At 40.8% G+C, this 21,281-nt stretch overlaps 1 protein-coding gene across 2 annotated transcripts; it reads left to right on the top strand.

The window, feature by feature from the left end:
- The first annotated feature begins 562 nt into the window (after positions 1–562).
- Positions 563–16,183, top strand: LOC146322872 (uncharacterized). 2 transcript variants are annotated; one of them, XM_084724985.1, is made up of 7 exons: positions 563–1,882; positions 3,841–3,914; positions 4,184–4,412; positions 6,604–8,597; positions 9,445–9,657; positions 10,934–11,074; positions 15,198–16,183. In XM_084724985.1, exons 1-6 carry the CDS (start codon positions 1,546–1,548, stop codon positions 11,036–11,038), a joined length of 2,952 nt encoding a protein of 983 aa, XP_084581111.1. In that variant the 5' UTR covers positions 563–1,545; the 3' UTR covers positions 11,039–11,074; positions 15,198–16,183. The 2 variants fall into 2 exon arrangements, with proteins under 2 accessions (XP_084581111.1, XP_084581110.1); XM_084724984.1 differs by having other exon boundaries at positions 564–1,882; positions 9,442–9,657.
- The last annotated feature ends 5,098 nt before the right edge of the window (positions 16,184–21,281 follow it).

The following is a 21,281-nucleotide window of genomic DNA, read 5'->3' as shown; positions in this document are numbered from 1 at the left end:
ACTATGACAGTTTTCCTAAAATTAGATTTTAAAAAATAGCAATCGATCACCTTGTTTAGTATTGCAATATATTGAACTGTAACCCCCATATCACAATACAGTGTATGGCTAGACTACACCCTTACTTTGTTGCATTTAATGAGGCATTCAAGGTACACATATATTCAACTTGAAACTCTGAAACAAAAGCATTTTCAACTATGAAAGCTTGTAAAAAGTTAGTGAATTTTATCTAGATTTTTATATTTTATTTTCAATTTCCCTACAAGAGTTAATTTTTTTTGTTTTGTTTTTATTTCAGTTTCTTTTGTGTTTTTTTCTTGTGCTTTCTCCTATACAAGTTTTGTACATGTGAATTCCACTGTAGGAAATAAAGAGGAAGAGAAAGAAACAACGTCCATAAATAATGTCCTTTCGAGGAGAAGCAAATACTAGTATACTCATATTGGCATCGTGTGCTAACAACCTAGCTTGCTGCTTGGAGACGAAAACTAACTTGAGTGGCAACTCCATCAGCCAATCACATTTCGTCTGGCGGAGGCTCTTTAAAGCTTGTGCTTGTCGGAAGGCGGGGAGGACTCGGCTCGGTTAGGCTGCTGATTAGCAACAAACAGAAGGTTACGAGTTTAAAAAATTGGACTATTTGACCGCCAGACTGGGTTTACGGCACCAAGAGCGGTATGAACTATGTCGGGTGTATAACCGGAGCTTGTTGGGTCGCTTTTGGCGGTGATTTTGCAACATTTGAGGCTGATAGCGGATCCAACCTCGCTTTTAGGTCGTTGAAGTGGCGATGCTGAGCTGATAGCTGCGTCATCATGTTGCTTCCGACTCGAGTTGGCGAAAAGAAATCTCAAGTTAACGCCAGCGGCGAGGCTGCCCGCCGTCATCCAGCTCCGGAGGCCACTCCCGGCCCCTGAAACAGATGGACGGATACGCCGAATGCTGGTGAGCGGTTCCCGGTCAAGCCTGTTTACGTGGTCGCCGTGAAAGTGGCGACTTTACATCACTTGGCTCGGCGTTTGTTGGCGCGAGACTCTCCTGTCCTGGCTGCTTTTATTATCCACACTTGGATGGACGGTCACATACTGCTGTTGATGTTGAGTAGCGGTAAAACTGTACAGAAATATAAGGAAATGTTTCCCGGACATTTTTAGGGATGTTAGCCACAGCAGTTTGGATGGTGAGAAGTGACAGCTAGGCTACTAAGCAGCAGGACCCTCCAGTGAACCATCTGATGGTGACTCTCTTCTTTAGAGGAAAACAAGCTTTTATAAGCCATAATGAGAGACGTGACGGTTCCTTTTAGCTAAGTGGCTTTGCAGCCGTCCTTTAGGATATGTCAGACTATTAAGAGGTTGTTTGTTGGGATTTATTGTCAGGTCTGGTGTCTGCTGTCACCGTATCCACGTGGACTTTGTTGCAGGTCGGTGGGTAAAGTTTGGCTCGCAGCAAGGGGCGACCCGGCCCAGCAGGAGAGGGCTGAGTGTCTGCTTACTGCCTGGATAAAGTTACATTTTACATTACAATATAAAACCGGTTATAATGGCTCACACCGACACCTATTACCGGAGCGCAGAGACGTTTTGTACGCCCGAACCGTGGTCGGATGGACACGGAGAAACAGCCAGGGAGATGGAGGCAGCCGGGATCTCCAAAGGGCGTGGATCCCCCGCACGGCAGGCGCACAACTTTGAGGTGATAGACGGGCTGCTGTACCGCAAGAAGCTGGAGAGGGGCTTCATCAACTACCGTGAGGTCTTGGATGAGGACCGGAGACATGAGGCCCTGTCCACCTTTCACCGGAGGCGGGGGCCTGGTCAGCGCCACCTGTCCCTGGAGGAGACCTACAAATGTGTGGCTGAAAACTACTGGTGGGAGGGTATGAACATCACTGCTCTTTACATCTCATTCCCGGTGGTGGAAGTGGTGGCATGTAGCCGAGTAGATTTACTCAAGTATTATACTTAAGTAATAGGACTGTGTGTTGATATCGCCATGTATTGTGAGCAAGGTACTGTTTTTAATCTAGTTTTATGAAAACTGTCATAGTATACAGAACACACTATCATATGCATAAAGTTAAGAAACTTTAACAACATGGCTATGTCCAGTCAGGCTTTTCACACATCTGAAAGCGCTACCACAAATCTTTGTATTCATCATGTCACCATACTGTGTTTTTTTAATTAATACAGTATCACAAACATATCATTATACTCAAGTGTACTGATATCTTCTAACACCCTGATTAAGTAGTGTTTTTTGATTAGTTCCATTAGAGCTGTAACAATTAATCAATTATGAATTAATTATTAAATTAATTGGCAACTAGAAAAAAGTCAAAATTCTTTGATTTCACCTTTTTAAATGTGATTATTTTCTTTTTGTTCAATCCTTTATGACAGAGATATAAAATATCTTTGAGTTGTCGGCAAACGACATTTGAGGACATCATCTTGGGCTTTTGGAAACACTGAGCGACAATTTTCACCATTTTCTTACATCTTATAGTCCGAATAACTAATCAGTTAATTGAAAAAATAATCAACAGACTACTCGGCAATAAAAGTAATTGATAGTTGCAGTCCTAATGTCCATTTAGTGCTATTTTATACTTTCAGAGGTGGCAAAAGTAGTCGCATTCTTTACTTCTTTTCAAGTAGATATACAGATACTTGTGTCAAATAAGACTGGTAAAAGTAGCAGAACTATTTCAACTTGTTTACTTAAGTAAAAGAGCAAAAGAGAGAAATTGTGTATATTGGATATATACTGTATAATGCTTCTTTGGCTGAAAATATCAATATTATATTTTAGCTTTATCGCCATATCTGAGAATTTTAACCATCAGTACAATGCTAGTATAAAAGAACGATACTTAATACCTCTTTCAATACCACAGCAAAAAGGGAAAGACAGTGCCTTGGTAGCTCAGTTGGTAGAGCGTTCACCTCATGTACTGAAGCTGTGAGTCCTCTGTGGTGGCTGTGGGTTTGACTCACGCCTACGACCCTTTGCTGTATGTCATTCCCTAGTCTCTCTCCCCATGTGCTGTCATATAAATTAAAGGCATAAATTCCCCCCTCGCCCAATAAAAGTCCCAGACACACAAAACAGGATACTTGTTTTCTTTGTTTAAATTAAGAACCTGCACGAGGGCTGGCACAGAAAAGTTATTGAACACTCTGGTTTTGCTATTCTGTAAGACAAATGTTAGGGATTAGCACCCTATCACACAGCCCTTATACAAAATATATATCAACAAACTAATGATGTATTATTATCATAGATAAAGCTACCCAGCAGTGTAAAAAGTCATGAAGATGAGCCTCTCCTTTATCAGCTGCCACATAAAAGTGATGAAAAAATTAACGCATGTATAATTAGAATTCTGTAATATAATGTATATTATTCACAAATGGGATATTCTGCACTTCTGCTTTTGGTACTTTACGTAGATTTTATTGCTAATACTTTTGTACTTAAGTAAGATTTGCATGCAGGACTTAAACTTGTAACAAGGTGTTTTTACACTGTGGTAATGCTACTTTTAGTAAAATATCTTGGTATTTCTTCCACCTCTACTGATTTCATAGGACTGGTTTCTGACTTCTTATTAATTATGTTATCAGTGTCTTATACAGCTATCTTATCTTATGCATTTCTTATTGTGACACATGGGACACAGTCACTCTCGAATGCTTGAATCAATCAAAGATAAAGAAACTTACATGAATGATGGCTGTTGATGGACCCATCTTTGAAGTTGTAACAAAAATCACTGTCTGTCTTTTTTGCCTTTGTAGTCTGATGTTTGCATTACTGTCGTCTTCACAGGGATGTACTTCCAGATCAGAGATTTTGTCCTGAGCTGCCCAGAATGTAAGAGCCAGCGCACCAAGCAATCACAGGTAAAGAGTAGGCCCAAGTCACAGAGGCTGATCTGACAAGTAAAACTGTCCTGAGGTCATTTTCCTTCACATTGCTTTCAAACTTTCAGCACCTCTTTGTTTTTAATCAGTGCATCATTTTTCTCCTCCTCACACATTTTAATTCACACTTTTGTCGCTCTCATTCTCACTTAATCCTGCTCTCACACTTCTTCAATCTCACACATTATCCAGTATTCCAATAATGATGCCTCTATGTCTGCGTCTGTCTTGCTGTATTTGCCTCTCAGGGGCTGGATGGCAGAGGATGTGTCACAAAAACGATGGCGTCACACAGCACCGACTTGCTGAGCAAGCTAAAGAGTCAGCGGGAGGCGGGGCTGTTCTGTGACATCACCCTACGCACCAACGGGCGACCCTACTTGGCCCATAGAGCTGTTCTGGCGGCCGTCAGCGATCACTTCCAGGAAATCTTCACAGAGATGGACTCGAACATGAAAGCAGACATAGATCTCACAGGTAAGAACATGTGACTAGAGGCCAAACTGTCAATAGTCTGTGCCAGTTTAGGGGCTGGATTTGGATGTCAGGACCTGACTGAGCCTGTACCTTGTCTGTCCAAATTCATGTTTTAGCCTACAAGTCATGCAGTATCATGTTTTCACTTGCTTTTGTTCAGTGAAAATAAAAATTGTGACACAATAATGATCATTCCCAGTAATCGTTACTTAATCACATGGCAATCAGAGTATCTGTCAAGATAATCAGAATATGATTTTTGGTTTGATTTTCTGGTTGAAACTATGGATTAAGGCGCCAGTATGCTTCATCAGAACTGCTTGTCAGATGGTCAAGCAGCTTCAGAAACCCACTCCCTCCACACTTTTGCAATGCGACAATTGGGGTGGCTGCGTCTCACAATGTTTGCAACTAACAGCCCGTAATTCCCACCCATTTCACACAGCAATCGGCCAGTCTGTCTTTTTTTCCCCCCCGTTTGTTACACAACTATTTCTGTCATTTTTCACATGTACGAACTAGTGCAACACTTTGAATGCCTTCAGAGAGAGACTGTTTGAATATGCGCACAACAGTGCACATTTTCAGACAAATATCCCCCTCTGTCAGTCTTTCAGCAGCCCGCCTTTGATTGTTGTAGAAACTCATTCTGTTCTCACACATTACGTTATCCATTCATCTCCAGAATATTCTATGAAACATTTTCTTCTGGCTTAAAGCTTAAACGTAAAATGTCACAAAATAAGCCTCTTATAATTCCTTAGAGCCTGAGGTTACATATTCTAGTTGCTTATTTTATCCAACCAACAGTCCAAATGCAACGATTTTTAGATTACTATCATCTATGAAAAAGTGTAAGACCCTCAGATTTGAGAAGCTGGCACCAGCACATCTTTGGAATTATTGCTTGAAAAATGATTGAAACAAATACTCAATTATCAAAATAGTAGCCAATTCATTTACTGCTGCTCGACAAGGTGAAGATAAATTTAATGAACAATGTTTCTGTAATGTCCTTTGAGTGACATGTCCAGGCAAGAATGAACAGAGGAGTTAAAGGACCAGTGTGTAGGATTTAAATTGCAAATGGCAGTAACTCTCCCTGCTCAAGTATGTTGGAGAACCTACAGTGGCTGCAAAACTCAAGCAAAAATGTGAAAGGTTGTATCTATAGCCATTGTTTTGTTCGTTAGAAACATTGTAGTGCAACATTGCAGACTCTGTAGAAGAAGACCCGCTGCCTTTGTAGACCTAAACAGCTCGTTCTAAGGTAGCATAAACACAACGATATGTTTCAGTGATTGAACACTAATGAAAACTCACTTTTGAGTATTATATTACTTTTCTGCCAAATTCAGCCAATAAATCTCTGTAAATTCTTCTCACTGGACCTTTAATGCTTTCCATTATTTAGCTTGTGCAGTGGTTTTCTCCTTGGTCTAGTAGTTCATGTGACACATTTATCAGTCACTGATGACCGCCTGAATGCAGTCACATAACAATTCCTGACTTGAGTTGACACAGTTCATCTCTTATTATCATTCAAATGCAGGTTTCTAGGAAACTGAAAGCTGCAGATGAGACACTGCCAAAGGATGCTGCATTTCAAAGTCCTTTTGAATAAGGTCTGGTTTGTCATGTAGAGTGTCAACAATCAATCGATTAGTTGTCAACTATTAAATTAATTGCCAACTATTTTGATAATTGATTAATCTGATTGAACAACATCTAAATTCTCTGATTTCAGCTTCTTCAAATGTGAATGTTTTCTGGTTCCTTTATTTTACTTTGGAAAAACATGTTTTGGACCAAACAACCAATTGATTGATCAAGAAAATAATCAAAAGATTAATGGACAATAAAAATAATTGTTAGTTGCAGTCCTGTTGTCACGACATCTTTGGTCTAGAAATCTGGAAGAAATCTGGAGGATCCAGGCGCTCAATTGGGACAGAGTACAGTTTGTCCTCTCATCTACTTATGTCTTTGATGTGCGTCTTCAGATAGGAGCAGAGGTGGCCCTGATTAAAGCTCTTGTTATATTGTGTCCTCCACCGTCATGTTTACACTCTGCTCCCACTCTGCCTGTTGTCTCTCTGATCCTCTGTTTACACCGAGTCACTTTCATCCCACTCACTCATTGACCAGGCTTCAGCATATCTAATTAAAGGTTCTTTTTTTTCCCCCTCAGGTTTTAGTGAGGACAGTCTTCTGTCTCTGCTGGACTTCTCCTACTCCTCCACTCTGTGTGTCCGCCAGGAGGACCTACCTGAAGTCATCGCCATGGCCCGCCACCTTGGCATGTGGCCTGCAGTGGAAGCCTGCTCTGCTCTCATGAAAGAGCAGGAGCAGAAACTCCATCCTGGCAAGGGCTTTACCCCACCCTGCGCTGGAGCATGTCACGAGCGTCACTGCCAGCAGAGAGAAAGCAAAAGGAAAAGAAATATGGGATTCAATGACAGTATGGACAACAGCTTCAGTCTAATGCTGGATGCATCAGATGAGTCTCTGGAAGGAAGTCCGAGGCGCACATTGCGCAGGACGCCGAAACCTCAAGGCCATAATGGCCTCCCTCTGAGTCCCTCGCACAGGATGAAGCTTATGGACTTCAAATCTCCCTCTTCCAAGAAAGCTGCTACACCTCGACATGCCATAGCCACCCCACAGTCACAGAATTACTCGCCCACATCGCCATCAAACACCCGTCTTCTCCGCTCCACTCCTGGGGCTGCCAAAGAGGTTCAGAGGTTTCTTCCCTCGCCAGAGACCCCTCGACGAAACAAAAAACCTCACTCTATCACCCGGCTTTCTTGCACCTCCAGAATGAGGCCCAGCGTTGTGTGCAGCCCTGTACGGGTGAAGCAGGAAGTAGAGGCTGTTGGAGAAGATGAGGAGGATTATGCGAGAGCACAGGAGAAGTACAAGCTGATGAACGTTCTTGGGTTACAGAGGACTGCCCTCCTCCCCAGACCAGAGGATTTGATTGGCTGGAGACAAAAGAAACGACTGAGGAAGCTAAAGGCAAACAACTACTCACTGACCAAGAGGAGGAAACCGCGCTCCAAATCCCCTGGGCTACCATTCGGAGATGTGACACTGTCACTTCCTCTGTGTAACCCCATCAACTCTCACCTCCTCAACAAGTCGGTAAAGACCAAGCCTGGTGGTCTAGTCAGCTCAGAGCAGATGACAAATAAAAGGCCAAAGACCGTTCCACGACATGCCCCTCCAAGTGACAGGAGCATGAGGAGTAAAGGTGTGTTAACAGACATGTTCTCACCTTCCTTTGGGGGTAGGGAACTCAGACGGTCAGTGAGGAAGAGTGATAGCGGCCACCTTCCTGCCCAGCAGCCTCTGCAACGCAACACCAACAAAACTCTGGTGAGAAACACAGTCAGGATCAAATCAGAACCAGTTGACTTCTCTATCTCAGGTTTCCACTGTCCATCAAACAATCGCCACTCATCTCACAAATCCCCCCCTGTGGAGAGGCCACAGGCCAGAAAAAAGGTTGCTGTAGAGACGGTCAAAACGCTGCGTTACAACAGCGGCCGATCAGCAGCGAAGGCCAAGCTGAGGCGGGGTTCCACAAAGGATGTGGAGAAGACGAAGTGTAAGCCCAGAGAGGAGATGAGGAAGGTGGGAAGCCAGGGGCTGAGGGGGGTCACGGACACGAGGCTGAAAGTGAAAGTTAATGAACCTGCCGGGCTCCAGTTTTCAGAGCAGGCACCTCCTCCGTCCATCTACAACCACCCTCTGTACAAAGTCATCAAAGAGGAGCCAGGAGAGCCCGTGCCAGTTGTTGGACCTTTCTCTGATCCTCCATCACCGGACCTGGGCAAGCGCCAGAGCAAGCCCCCCATCAAACTACTGGACTCAGGATTTCTGTTCAGCTTCTGTCGGCCAGCAGGGGGCACAATGGGAGTGCTGAAGAAAGAGGAGGAGAGCGTGGATATCTGCTTAACACGCTCTGTGTCACAAGTTGGGGAGAAGTTTGGAGCGGACGAGTCCCCTCACAGGGCACTGAGAGCCAGAGGGCCCCCTGCCCTGCCTGTGATGAAGAGGGAGAGGGAGGAGAGGAGCGTGAGCCAAAGCAAGGTTCAGAGGCCCAGGCCGAACTCCCGAAACAACACTCTTCACCTGGCCAAAGCTGCTGCCTCAAAAGCCACACGGACGATGCCAAAGGTAGATGAAAGGGAGGGCAGGGATATATGACAATGACTGCGATTTCTTTAAGAGGCAGTAAACATCACTAATTTCACTTTTTAACTATTGCCATAATACAATCAACAAATGTGTGAAAGCACTTGGAATAATTTATCACATTTTAACTTTTCATTGCTTACCCAGTGAGCATTTTTCCAATAAAAAGATGTTTTAAAATGACAAGGGTCAGTGGATTAGTTCAAAAGAGTGGCTTTTAGACTGATAAAACAAGACATGTAAAGACATCACCTTGGACTTGGAGAAACTGGAATGGACATTTTTCACTATCTTCTGACATTTTATTAACATTGCAGCCTTAGATTAAATGGGACAGTCCACGTAAGTCTTTCAATAACACGCAGTAAATAAAATAATTTCTACTGGGGCAAGTAAAAATTGATTTACAGCAAGCAGATTACTGACCCGATTGGGCAAGTTAAAAAAAACCCATACATTTTAAAGCCTGACAACGTGTACATAATTGCCTATTGTTGCTTTGGGCCCTCACTAAGAAATTACATCCAAATTTCTCAGTTGAAAGACACAAGAAAAACTGCCATACACAAGCTTGATCCCCCAGTTGCCTGGGTGAAAGTCATTCACCATTTACATCTGTTTAATTAATGTCTCTGTCACCCTTTATACTACTTTAAACTTCAACCACATTTTAGCTGTTCAGACTGAACATCAACCAGTTTTCAAAATCAACATTGAAAGACTGATTGGTGCTCACAGGGTTCTTACCATTCAGCTAATCATTTGCATGTATATGATGTATCTTGCATTAAACTCATCCATAAATGTATTTTTCCTGCTTCTCCAGCAGAAGAATAAACTCCCTCTGAGCGGCAAGAGCTGTGTCGTGATGGATGCTGTACGTCGGGCAAGGCTAAAGCAGCTTCGAGGGCCCCGCAGTCAAGCCCCCAAAGTCCCCAAGGCAGCTCATTCCTGTCTTCAGTGCCGAGCCTCCTACAAGACCTGCGATGCTCTAATCATGCATCGCCTCAGGCACATTGAGGGAAAGCACTGGCCATGTCCGGTAAGTCGCGGCTTTCGTTCACCTTAACAATCTAAATCCACACAACTCTTAAGGGATAGAAAATCCTGACCTGGAGCACCAAAAGGGATGAATGATTCTGAAAAAGTGTATAATTGCAATCATTTTGACTGATTAAAATTGTGTGTGATTTGCAATATTAGAGAGCGTGATCGTTATTCTCAGTTTAATTGACAAACATATTAAAATGATTATGCTGTGATTTTTGCACAGATGTGCACCAAATACAGATGCTCTCTCAAGTCTGTAGAATATGATATCTATGCCAGGACATCTTTGCAGCACCACAATATTCAATTTGAAATTAAATTAAAAAAATTTAATTTTCATACCCAAATATTGCACCTCAAAATTTTGATTAATTGTGCAGACCTAAGTGGAAATAATCAGAAGATTTATTACCATTATGCAATATATCATGAGATTTAGAGTGAAATATAATCGAGTAATGAGATAAGATGGGTACCCCTCCTCTGAGTGTACTAGGCTTTTGGCTAGCTGAGTGGTTGTAACAAAAGTGCAGACATTTGAAAGTCTGGTTGCCAACTCCTGGTAATAAATACCATAGTGGAGTAGTGGAAGGTAATTTTACTCAAGTAAAAGCTTTTAAATATAATTGCTATAAATTAAACTTGCGTGTATGAATTACTATTACTGATTGCTACATTATGTAAGTTCAAATAGATTCTGTGATAATCTGCACAATGAGTACTTTTATGTTTGATTCAGAATTACATTTGGATGATAATACTAATGTGCTTTTACATGTTGGTGTGGGACTGTTAAAGTAGAGTGTCTTAAATAGTAACATTTTTTGGAAAATATGCTTATTACTTTTCTTTCCGAGACTTGGATGAGAATATTTATACCGATCTCATGTCTGTATGGTAAATATGAAGCTGGAGCCAGATGGTTAGCTTAGCACAAAGACCGAAAAACAGTTGCATGGCTCAGGAGTCTCTGCTGGTTGCCTGGCAACCCCACAGTGATAACAAAACTCCAGGAAATTACACTTTCATTTATCTTTTTTTTGTGTATGGATTAAGCCAGTAAGATGCTGGTAGGAGGATTTTATTTTTGAACAGAGATGCACTAACTGTTCCCCGTCTTCAGCCTTTATGCTAAGCTAAGCTAATCAGCTGCTGGCACTTACTTCATATTTATCTTACAGACCTCAGAGTGGTATCAGTCTTATCAATTTTCTGTTGATTTACTCCTTTACATTTTTTTTTTCACGTTTGTATCCTCTCTGCTTTAGCTCTGCAGTAAGACGTTCTTTCGACTGAGGAATGTACGGAACCACATCCGCACCCACGACCCCAAGTTATACAAATGCCGGAACTGCATTGTTGCCGGGTCCTGAGGCAGCTGGAGGGTCCGCTCTGTTGGTGAGACTGAGGTGGGTGAAAGTCACACCTTTCAAGGCTGAGTTCATATTTGGTTTGCACATTTGACGTCTGGTGCGATGCTGTCCACAATAGAAATTTTACTTGTTGAGGGTCTGCAGATTATTTTTAATCAAAGAGACGATAAGTGATATTTAGAAGTGATGTACAGTTACCAACTGGACTTAACTCACACGCATAACCAGTACTGCTTCCAGAATAATAGGTCTCCCCACACCCAACCTCACAGAATTAAACAGCAAGGCCATAGCGCACATTGTAACCACAATACCACAGGACGTCACACACCCACTCAACCACCATCTAACGCTGCTACCCTCTGGGCACAGGTACAGGCCTCTGAGGTACAGAAGCCTCATCCCAGCTGCCATTGCTGCCTTAAATAAGAGACCTCGTTGAGTGTATTCTGTTGTTATTATGTGCTGTGTTTGTTTTTCTATTTGTTTGTTGACCAGTGTGTACAGTGCTGTGGAAAATGAATTTCTCTTTGGGGGACAAAAAAAGTCTAAGTCTCCTCAAGTAATGCACTGAAGTACAATTTTGAGGCAATCGTACTTCACATCATTTAGCCTCCTTTACGTTTTCCACTACTTTATACTTCTGCACCACAATTAATATATTATATATATATATTATATATTTTTTCACTGTGGTATTACTACTTTTACTTAAAAGGGTAGTTCACTCAAAAATGAAAACTCAGTCATTATCTACTCAACCTCATGCAGATTGACCTTTAGGTTTCCTTTTGTAGTCTGCAAAACACTGCTGGAGTTTTTCAGAAAAACAGCGTTGCAGAATCTCCCAAACAATTGAAGTGAATGGTGACCAATTTTCAAACAGCAACAACAACAACAACAAAACAACAACAACATAATAAAAATGTCACATGCCTCCATACTACTCGTCTGGAATAATCCAAGTCTTTTAAAGCCCCAACATGCCAAGTTGACCAAAAATTGTTGACCACAGAGCAGCACATCCTCTTACTGCAAAAATACTAATACTTGAAACAGTTTGTTCACAGACTCTTATTTAGGCTACAGTATCTCAGATGTTAACACCACTGTAATGTCTCCTTCTTTGTCTCACCATGACCCTCAGTCCTCATGAGGGTGAGTAGATAATGACTGAATTTCCATTTTTGGCTGAATTATCCATTTAAGTAAAAGATCTGAGGACTTCCACCACCACTTAGAATAACACAAACTCCACCATAAAACTTAGTTTTTCAACATAATCTATCTCCAAAGTTTGATGAAGTAAGTAAAATAAAAATAAATAAAACTAGTAGTAAAACTCCAATTTGTATTGAAATTTGAGTACTTCTCTTGAAGCCAGTGTCCTCAGTTAGTAGTCCCACTTGAGCAGCACCAAGTTGTTCTGTAGCTCTCCAGTGAGACGACCTCTGTTCTTCTCATAAAGTGCTGAGACTTCACTGAAGACACAGACGCTCACTCAGAACAGACGAGGGTGGTGAGGTCGTTAAAGTTATATCACTGCAACACAGTGCATTATTCAGGGACCCTGGTGGAGGAGTGACTGATTTAAAAGCCGATGCTTTGGCCTCCATTGAGTGAAATCCTCTTGGCTATGACTTATTGTTGGACAATATGTGAAAATTTTCCAACTGGCCATCATCAGCCATCCATCTGCATTTGGTGATATATTTGTCCCCCCTCCCGCTTTCTCTCAAGTCTCAGATGGAAGATGTGTGCAAGTGACAAATGCTGCATACATTCACTACATCAAATAATCAAAAAAAACTCACAAAGTGTCAAGAAATTGAACATTCTTACACATATTTTCCTTTTTAAAAAGAGAAGTACAACCGTACACCTTCCAAATTCAAGTTTCTCTTGTACTGAGCTAAGACAAATATAATTGGCTCGTTCACTCCTCGTAAAACACACTTCATTCTTCAAAACTCACCAAAACCGTCTTTGTTAGTCTGTCCACTCTTTCGGCAATCGCCAACTCTGGTTTGTTGGAAATAAATCCTTAATTCACTGCGGGAAAAAGAGTGCAAAGAGTCTGGCTCTGCAGGCCATTAGCCGCTCACTCCTCACCCACCTCAGCGCATTCATGGTCCTGCTGAGTCGGTGTGTCCTGTGCTGCTGGATGAGTGCGCGTTGCATAGCAGCAGCTGTCGCTCTGCACACCATTACATTAGCAAAAATAAAATGACAAATATCGTCTCAAAAACTGGCCAAAAAAAAACAGCCGGCGATGGATTCAGCACATTGTCAGTGGGCGATGTATTCGTCTATTTGCCCAACCTTATTATGATCGGTCTAATTTTGAAACAGGGCATGTTTGTCATCATAGAAGTAGATAATAAGAATGTGATGTTTATTGCAACTGCAAATGCAACTGTTCCTGCCAGAAAAGTTGTTGGACACGGCCGAGCAAAGGGAGAGTGACTTGTCACTAACATGAGAATAGCTGGCCTGATCCACCTTTATACGTTAGTCCACCCTAAGTTAGCCTCAGCAAACAAGAGATGGGAACTTGGCTTGGGTCTTGAGGAGTTGTGATATTCACAGACAAATAACCTAACCTGTGCACACACTCCACTGCTATGTTCACAGCTGTAACGTCACACACGCTCTCACTCTCTCAACTGCACACTCAGTAATGCACACAACCTGCGCACTGCGAGTTGTTCCTATAATATCTTCAAATTCACATAATGAGAGAATTTGATTGGATGAATCTCATTTATTTTTTATTACACCTAACATACAAAGCAAACAACTTTTAAGGCAACAAAGCTGTTGTGTGTGTGTGTGTGTGTGTGTGTGTGTGTGTGTGTGTGTGTGTGTGTGTGTGTGTGTGTGTGTGAGAGAAGTGGCCATACAGATGCAAATCATTCGCACATCTCCTTGAGTTGTTCAAAATAGTTATTCTGGAATAGAGTGACTTCAGTATTGGATGAGGTATTAGGACACATAATCTCCAAAAAATGCTGCCTTTTATGTCTTGGCAATATAACTTAAGTGATGCAGGAGTGAAATAATTACTAGTTCAAAACTCTTCTCACAGCTGACAGGAAGGCCAGAAACTGGCTTCAAACTGACCCACAGTTAGATAGTACAGCAAAGATATGTGTGCCAAAGTAAATAATACAGTAAATGTTATTACTAGTTGTAAACTGTAAATGTTTGTCTTTCTTTCTTTTTTTTTAACCAGTGCAACAAGGGGTGGATGGGACATTAAATGAGAACAGTAGAGCTGAACAATTAATTGAAAATTTACCAGAATTGCACTAAGGTCCACAGGGAGATGCAGTAAATATTTGTTTAAGGTGAAAAGTGTGTGAGAATACTAGAGCTGAAATGGCTAAGCAAGTAATTGATTATTTAAATTGATTGGCAGCTGTTTTGATAATTGATTAATCAGTTAAAATGTCCAAATTCTCTGATTTCAGCTTTTCAGATGTGATTATTTTGTGGTTTATTTACTCCTCTGTGACAGTAAACTGAATATATTTGGATTGTGGACAAAAGAAGACATTTGAGGACGTCATTTTGGGCTTTGTGAAACACTAATTGGCAATTGTCATACATTTAAGGACCAAACAACCAATCGATTAATCAAGAAAATGATTGACTAATTAATCAATGAAAATAATCATTAGTTGCAGCCCTACAGTATACTGTTTTGAATGATTGTGCTGCAGAGCTTTGGTTGGTGCAGATCCCTGCAGAAATCGTATTTTAATTTGTTTTTCAGTGGAAATAATGGTGGAAAAAATGCATTCCCTCTAAAATCACATTTACAGTATCAGTCAAAATGATCACAATTAGACTTTTTTTTTTTTTTAATTGTTTGGTCTACAGTTGGCTACAGTGGTGACTAAAGACAGAAGCAAGGCAGCTGTACCAGAGCCATTTTTCAGATAATTATTTGATCAGAAATGGGATGAAAAAAAATCAGATAATTGTAAAAATCCTGAATATTGGAGCAGATAATCAGTCGACCCCTAGTGCAGATGAGTGTGTATTCTACTGTCAGTCGCTGCCGATACACTACAGTGCATTGTGATCATCATGCACATTGATTTTCTCCGGAGTACCTGCTCTGTTTCTTAACATGTGTGTGTTTATTTTCCAGGATGAAGGCTGTCGTGTGTGTGACACCAGCGAACAGACTGAAGCCAGAGGCACATGATCGATCAGCAGCTTGTACATAATGCATCCGCCACACACAAGCACAACGGTCTGCGGAAAGACATAATTACTCTAATTCTAATCTTGGCCGTCGTCAATGATTGCTAATGTTATTTAAATTTAAATAACCAAACCGAGGTAGCTGGTCCTGTTTGCTTCTCCGTAGCTGCAGAGGGTTAAACTTGAACATTACACTCAGGGGGCGGGGGAAGGTGATGCCACGATATAAAGTGATTAACGTCACGGTTGTGTATAAAATGAAATGTAAAGTGATTGTTATAACTATTCCTGCTACTTATTGTTATCATTATTTTTCTATGTATAAATGAATTTGAGTGCACTTATATCATGGCTTATGTTGTAAACCTAAGAAGTGGCAATGAAATTGAAGGTTTCCACGGAGGGAATACTTGAAGTGACACAAGCGCTGGAGGGAATACTTGAAGTTGGAGTGAGACTGTCCTTTGGGTGTTTCAGTGGGTCTTTTGTCCTTTTCGTGTGCTAACTTTTAAATGACTTGACTAGTGTGTCGCTCCTTTCGTATTGATCTGCTGGTCTCTCATAGTCCGCGAGTCGGGCCGTTTGACTCGGGGCTGGTATGGTGACACCACTGCATGTGTATCTGCAGGCCGTTTCTAGTCCACCGTCTTTTCTAAGGCTGCCAATTTTAAAAAGGGAATCGTGTCTCGTTTTTAATGTGAATTTCTGAATATTATTAACAACACAACTGTGTCATGACAGGTGTTTTATTGATCTCTTCTTCCACTTTAATCCAAGACACTCGTCGTCTTGTTCTACTTCAGATTCCCCTTCTACTGAGTAAATGCAATGTGTTCACATGAAGAGATGTTTGTTTCACAAATTGATTTTAGAAATAAATGAGCTGTCTCTTGCTATCTGTTAAAAGACTGAATAAATTTTTGCTTTTTATATCTTGTTCTTTCTTGAATTACATGTGTTTTTATATGTATTGTAAAGACGATTAGATCAGGATTGGTTTCATGACTCAAACTATAGGGACACAGTATATAAAGCTGTAGTGTGTTCTACATAAAACCCACCTTTAGAATGTGGAAAGGTGTAGAAAGGTTCTCTGTATAGCCTCTCTAAGAGGGTTTTGGATGAGAACTTTCATAGATAGTTCTAGGTAGTGGAACCAAGTAGAACTTCTTCTCCTTATTAGTGAACATACACTGCCTGGCCAAAACAAAAGAAAGTCACCATTCATTCATTCATTCATTCATTCATTTTCTGCAACCGCTTATTCCGTAAGGGTCGCGGGCTGCTGGAGTCTATCCCAGCTGACATTGGGCGAGAGGCGGGGTTCACCCTGGACAAGTCGCCAGTTCATCGCAGGGCTGACACATAGACAGACAACCACTCACACTCACATTCACACCTACAGGCAATTTAGAGTCAGCAATTAACCTAGCATGCATGTCTTTGGACTGTGGGAGGAAGCCGGAGAACCCGGAGAGAACCCACGCAGACACGGGGAGAACATGCAAACTCCAGAAAGTCACCACCTGGATTTAACTCGACAAACAGGTAAGAACCTTCCATTGCATAATTACTGCCGTGATTTATGTGTTTCAGCTGGCAACAAGTTATTTAACTGATGAAGTGAGGAACTTCTCATTTCTTAAACAATCATGTCAGAAGATATATCCTGTGGTCGTGGAAAATATGTTACTCTCTTTCAGAAGGGTGAAATTATTGGCCTGCATCAAGCAAGAAAACAACTAAGGCAACTGCATCAGTGAGGTTAATCAGAAAAATAGGTTTCAGGTTGCTAGGGAGCATAAAGATTGGACTGTGGAGCAAAGGAAAAAGGTCATGTGGTCTCATGAGTCCAGATTTACCCTGTTCCAGAGTGATGGGTGCATCAGGGTAAGACGAGAGGTGGATGAAGTCGAGTGCCTACTGTACAAGCCTGTGGGGGCAGTGTTATGATCTGGGGCTGCTTCAGTTGATCAGGTCGAGGTTCAGCAACGTCATGTGCCCAAAAACTGAGACCAGCTCACTACCTGAATATACTGAATGAGCAGGTTTTTCCATCAATGGATTTTTTGTTCCCTGGTGGCACGGACATATTCCAATAGCAGGATTCATCGGGCACAAATTGTGAAACTGAGTTCAGACCTTCACCTCATTACGAATCTTTCGGATGTGCTGGAGAAGACTTAATTTTCCACATGTTTCTTATATCAAAACATGAGTAGTGTATTTGAAATAGAGTTATGAAGGAAAATGTAAAAAACTTTACAATTTCCCCTGGTCTCTGAAAACAGACTACAATGAATAGAGAAAAGTTATCAAATTTAATCAAATTAAAGTTAATATCTGTTGGTCAGACAGGCAGTAACTGGTGTCACCTTGGACTTTAGAGAATTTTTCACCATTTTCTGACATTTTATAGACCAAATGATTAATTCAGATTACAGTTAGCTCTTTAAAATGCAGGGGATATCATCAACCTGGAGAGAAAACATTTCCATTCAAAAATATTAACTTTATGACTCTTTTACTGCAGATATACTCAAACTTTACACAAGTGTAAGTGGGTTCAGCACTGCTTTTATCCAGCCAGGAGGAGGAGGAGGAGGAGGATGAGGAGTACTGTCTGGGGAGGTTGTGATCCAGGAGGAATGAGGAAGAGCTTTAGGCATGAATCACGCCTTTGCATCCTTTCTGACTGACTCATCAGCAGCGAAAATAGAGGTCTTTGTGTTATCACATGTGCAGCAAGACGAGATGAAATACATGCTCGTGTTCAGCCAATTTAAGATGAGACTTTGATGATCCTCTGGAGGATATTTGGCCTTTACAGCAATAAACTGGGACAGAAAATGTACAATAATGGTCTTTGTAGGGATAGTTGAAATGAAAATTCAATCTTTATCTACTCACCCTCATATCGATTGAAGGTCGGGTTTAATTTTATATACCACAAAACACTGCAGGAATTTTACAGGAAAACAGTGTTGCAGAATCTCCCATACAATGTAAACTAATGGTGATCAGTTTTAAAACATAAAAAACAACTGGAAAAAAGACTAAATCTTCACTGTAGATTTTTAGCTTGGAGCCACGTTCACATGCTTTTACACACCGTCTAAACTGCATGTATGTGGTGTTACGGTGTGCACACACAAGTGAACGGCATTTGGGGCTTTAGGAGACTTGGATTACATCACATGAGCAGCATGGAGGCAATTTATTTTATTTATTTATTTTTTTTTCGGTTGTTTTTTCCGTTTGAAAACTGGTGATCATTCACTTACATTGGTCAGGGGGTTCTGCAACAGTTTTCCTGTGAAACTGCAGCAAGCAACTGCAATTAAACATCGTGGCTTTTGTGATTTTGTCCATTTTGTAATTTCCTTGCTCCATACTCCAAATTATTATTGTTGTATGTGGCAATCTTTCTGCTCTTAGCAGAGAAACACTAAAAATGTATCACATGAAAAATTTTATAACTTTGTAAACTCTTGGTTACATTCCAGATCTGTTTCCTCACTTTAACATGTTCACATTGCATGAACGCTTAGCATTACAAAGTCCCATTGTTCTCAAACAAGGACTTCCTTAGCAGCTTCCTAGCTTGTTACTATTGCTAAAATTTGTCAGACATGATTTCCACATCAAACTACAAATGTTTTACACAAGTTTTAACCTTGAGATTTTTTTTGTACCTGTTCCACCTGTACCACTCTTGATTGTGGACTGTTTTCACAGAGATCAGGGCCATCCTGTTTTTACACTGATAAGTATATTACAGAGTTGTGATAAGTGTAGATGCAGTGAAGTGAAGCATGAGGTGCAGCAAGTCCAAAATCTGCTGTCTCCATATGCAGATGCAGGGTCTCAGGAGCTTAAATTTGGAAAAGTATGCAGGTTTGCAGTATTACTCACCTAAATAAAATGTATTGTACTAAATGTAATGCATGCAGATACAAATCACACGTACAGAACAGAACATGACAAATGTTCATTTTGTCTTGTTCTCATTAATATTGGCATAATAAGAAAACACTAGAGGATGGAGGAACCTATGCAGGAAAAAAGATGAAAACAGATGAAAAAAATATCTTAAAAATTAAAGATAATCTAAACGTGAGCATGGGAAAAGTAGTGCAGGATGGACTGTGTAGACTGTGCAGACATCCCAGGCTGACAGAGAGAGGATGTATGATGGTGTATTATGGAGAATTTGATGTGCTGTCAGTACAAAAGAGCATCTAAAGTGAGGGTGAGCTGGAGACTGAAGGTGCTGCAAGGAGTAATAAGCTCATCATAGCAGGGTGGGAGTGAGGTGTTGTCTCAGATGTTAGATGAATTAAATCTCATCCTCTCTAGCTGCCTCTGCAGTCTTTACTCATTTGTTCATCCCATCCGCTTCTCTATGGAGTGAAATTAGTTTCAATACTACTTAGAGATGTTCCAGTATATTTTTTTCCTTCCTGATTCTGATCCCTGAACTTTGCATATCAGGTGATACAAAATACTGATCCAATACAAGTGTGTTAAAAATATATATTACTATTTTTAGCAGCTTAAATTAAAAACAGTTAAACATGAGCAAATCATGCAGTGTTTAGAACAGCCAATCCCAAGAATCACACAGCCCAGTTTGAAATCTGAAAATCTTCTGCAGCCCATCCAAACCTTTAATCACAATTCAATACAGAGAACTAAGACCCTATATGTCCCTATATATTTCTTTTTTCATAAACACAACAGTTCTAAGTTAATGTTGCCATGCTGTGCAAATTATTAATCTATCCACATGTACCAAACAATTTGTAAACTTGCACATCTTTCCGTTCTAACTCTTGTTCTCTCTTACTTTGTTGCACCTCCCGGGACACATTAAGTGACCTGCCTTATCTGCAAACAGGTGAATTTGGCGCTTTAGGAATTTTTAACATTAATCGTCATTAAGAGACCAATCACAAATGTTAAGTTCATGTCTGTGCAGCTCTTGATCATATAGCTTCGATTAGATTTACTTTATTATCCACACAGGGAAATTCATTTTGCTTAGGTCAAAATCATTTAGACGGACAAAAAGGCTGTCTCCCTAATTTGACGCTCAGTCATCAAAACTTTGAGAACCCCTGTGATCGATCAACAAATGGCTCAGCAAGGGCAACAGAATTACTGTGGCAGCTAAGAGCCATGTGCAAATTCTACCTTTGCTGGGTGTAGCACTGAGAGCTTTTTGGATTTGTGTTAACATCCAGTGATGTCACAGGATGTAAGGAACAGATTTTGCAGCAGGAGAACTCTGCACCACAAGCTGATTGCCATCCTGTGCCACTACATCCAAGAGATGGTGGACATCTCTATAGCTGATATTTCCAAAACTCAGCAACTTATACTAAAACGATCTTGATAAATAGCACTACAGTTAAGAGGAAAAATATTTATTTTATTTTTGGGGTGAACTGTCCCTTTAAGAAGTGGTGGCTCCATAGATAAATGTAAACTTTTCAGACATTTATATGCACAGGAAGAAGTTCAAATTGTTGTAAGATATACTTACTTCAGGCTGGGAGTATATAATGTCGAATACTTGATATTTATTTGAGTTTGGTCATATTTCTTCGTGGATATCAGGATGCATTCACAAACCGCTGCACATCATACTAATTTCTCTCTGTACTTCCCCCTCCCCACCCTCTTTAAAGCGCACAGGACATATGTTGAAACCTCAGCATTTGCACAAGTCTCTTTGAGGCAAGTTACTGAAACCCGAACTGCTCTGCAGCCGAATCGAGCTCTCACAAGCCATGAAGGCGAAAAAGAGAATTTTTCAGCAAAGATATCTCACCAGTGTGTTTGCTGTAATGAGAATGCTCATCAAAACAGACAGACAAAGGAAGCAGAGACTTCTTTGTTCACTCTGTTACACTCAGTGAAAAGCACCATGATTCATACTCACATTTCTCTCTCCTTTGAGTTTGTATCACAGCTGAGAAATCAAAGTCTGAGAACAATAATATCAATATTATATGCAATATTA

Source organism: Lutjanus erythropterus, chromosome 8, assembly GCF_056507025.1.
Source record: "Lutjanus erythropterus isolate fLutEry1 chromosome 8, fLutEry1.hap2, whole genome shotgun sequence".
NCBI classification, from domain to species: Eukaryota; Metazoa; Chordata; class Actinopteri; order Lutjaniformes; family Lutjanidae; genus Lutjanus; species Lutjanus erythropterus.
The sequence above is the reverse complement of the archived record's forward strand: the minus strand, read 5'-3'. Positions and strand labels throughout refer to the sequence as shown.

What these genes read in the sequence shown, in the direction of transcription:
- LOC146322872 (XM_084724984.1), top strand. Translation starts at nt 1,546, where the DNA reads ATGGCTCACACCGACACCTATTACCGGAGCGCAGAGACGTTTTGTACG. An exon ending in AGCAGACATAGATCTCACAG is followed by an intron (nt 4,413 to 6,603) that starts GTAAGAACATGT and finishes TTTCCCCCTCAG; the next exon opens with GTTTTAGTGAGGACAGTCTT. An exon ending in GAAAGCACTGGCCATGTCCG is followed by an intron (nt 9,658 to 10,933) that starts GTAAGTCGCGGC and finishes TCTCTGCTTTAG; the next exon opens with CTCTGCAGTAAGACGTTCTT.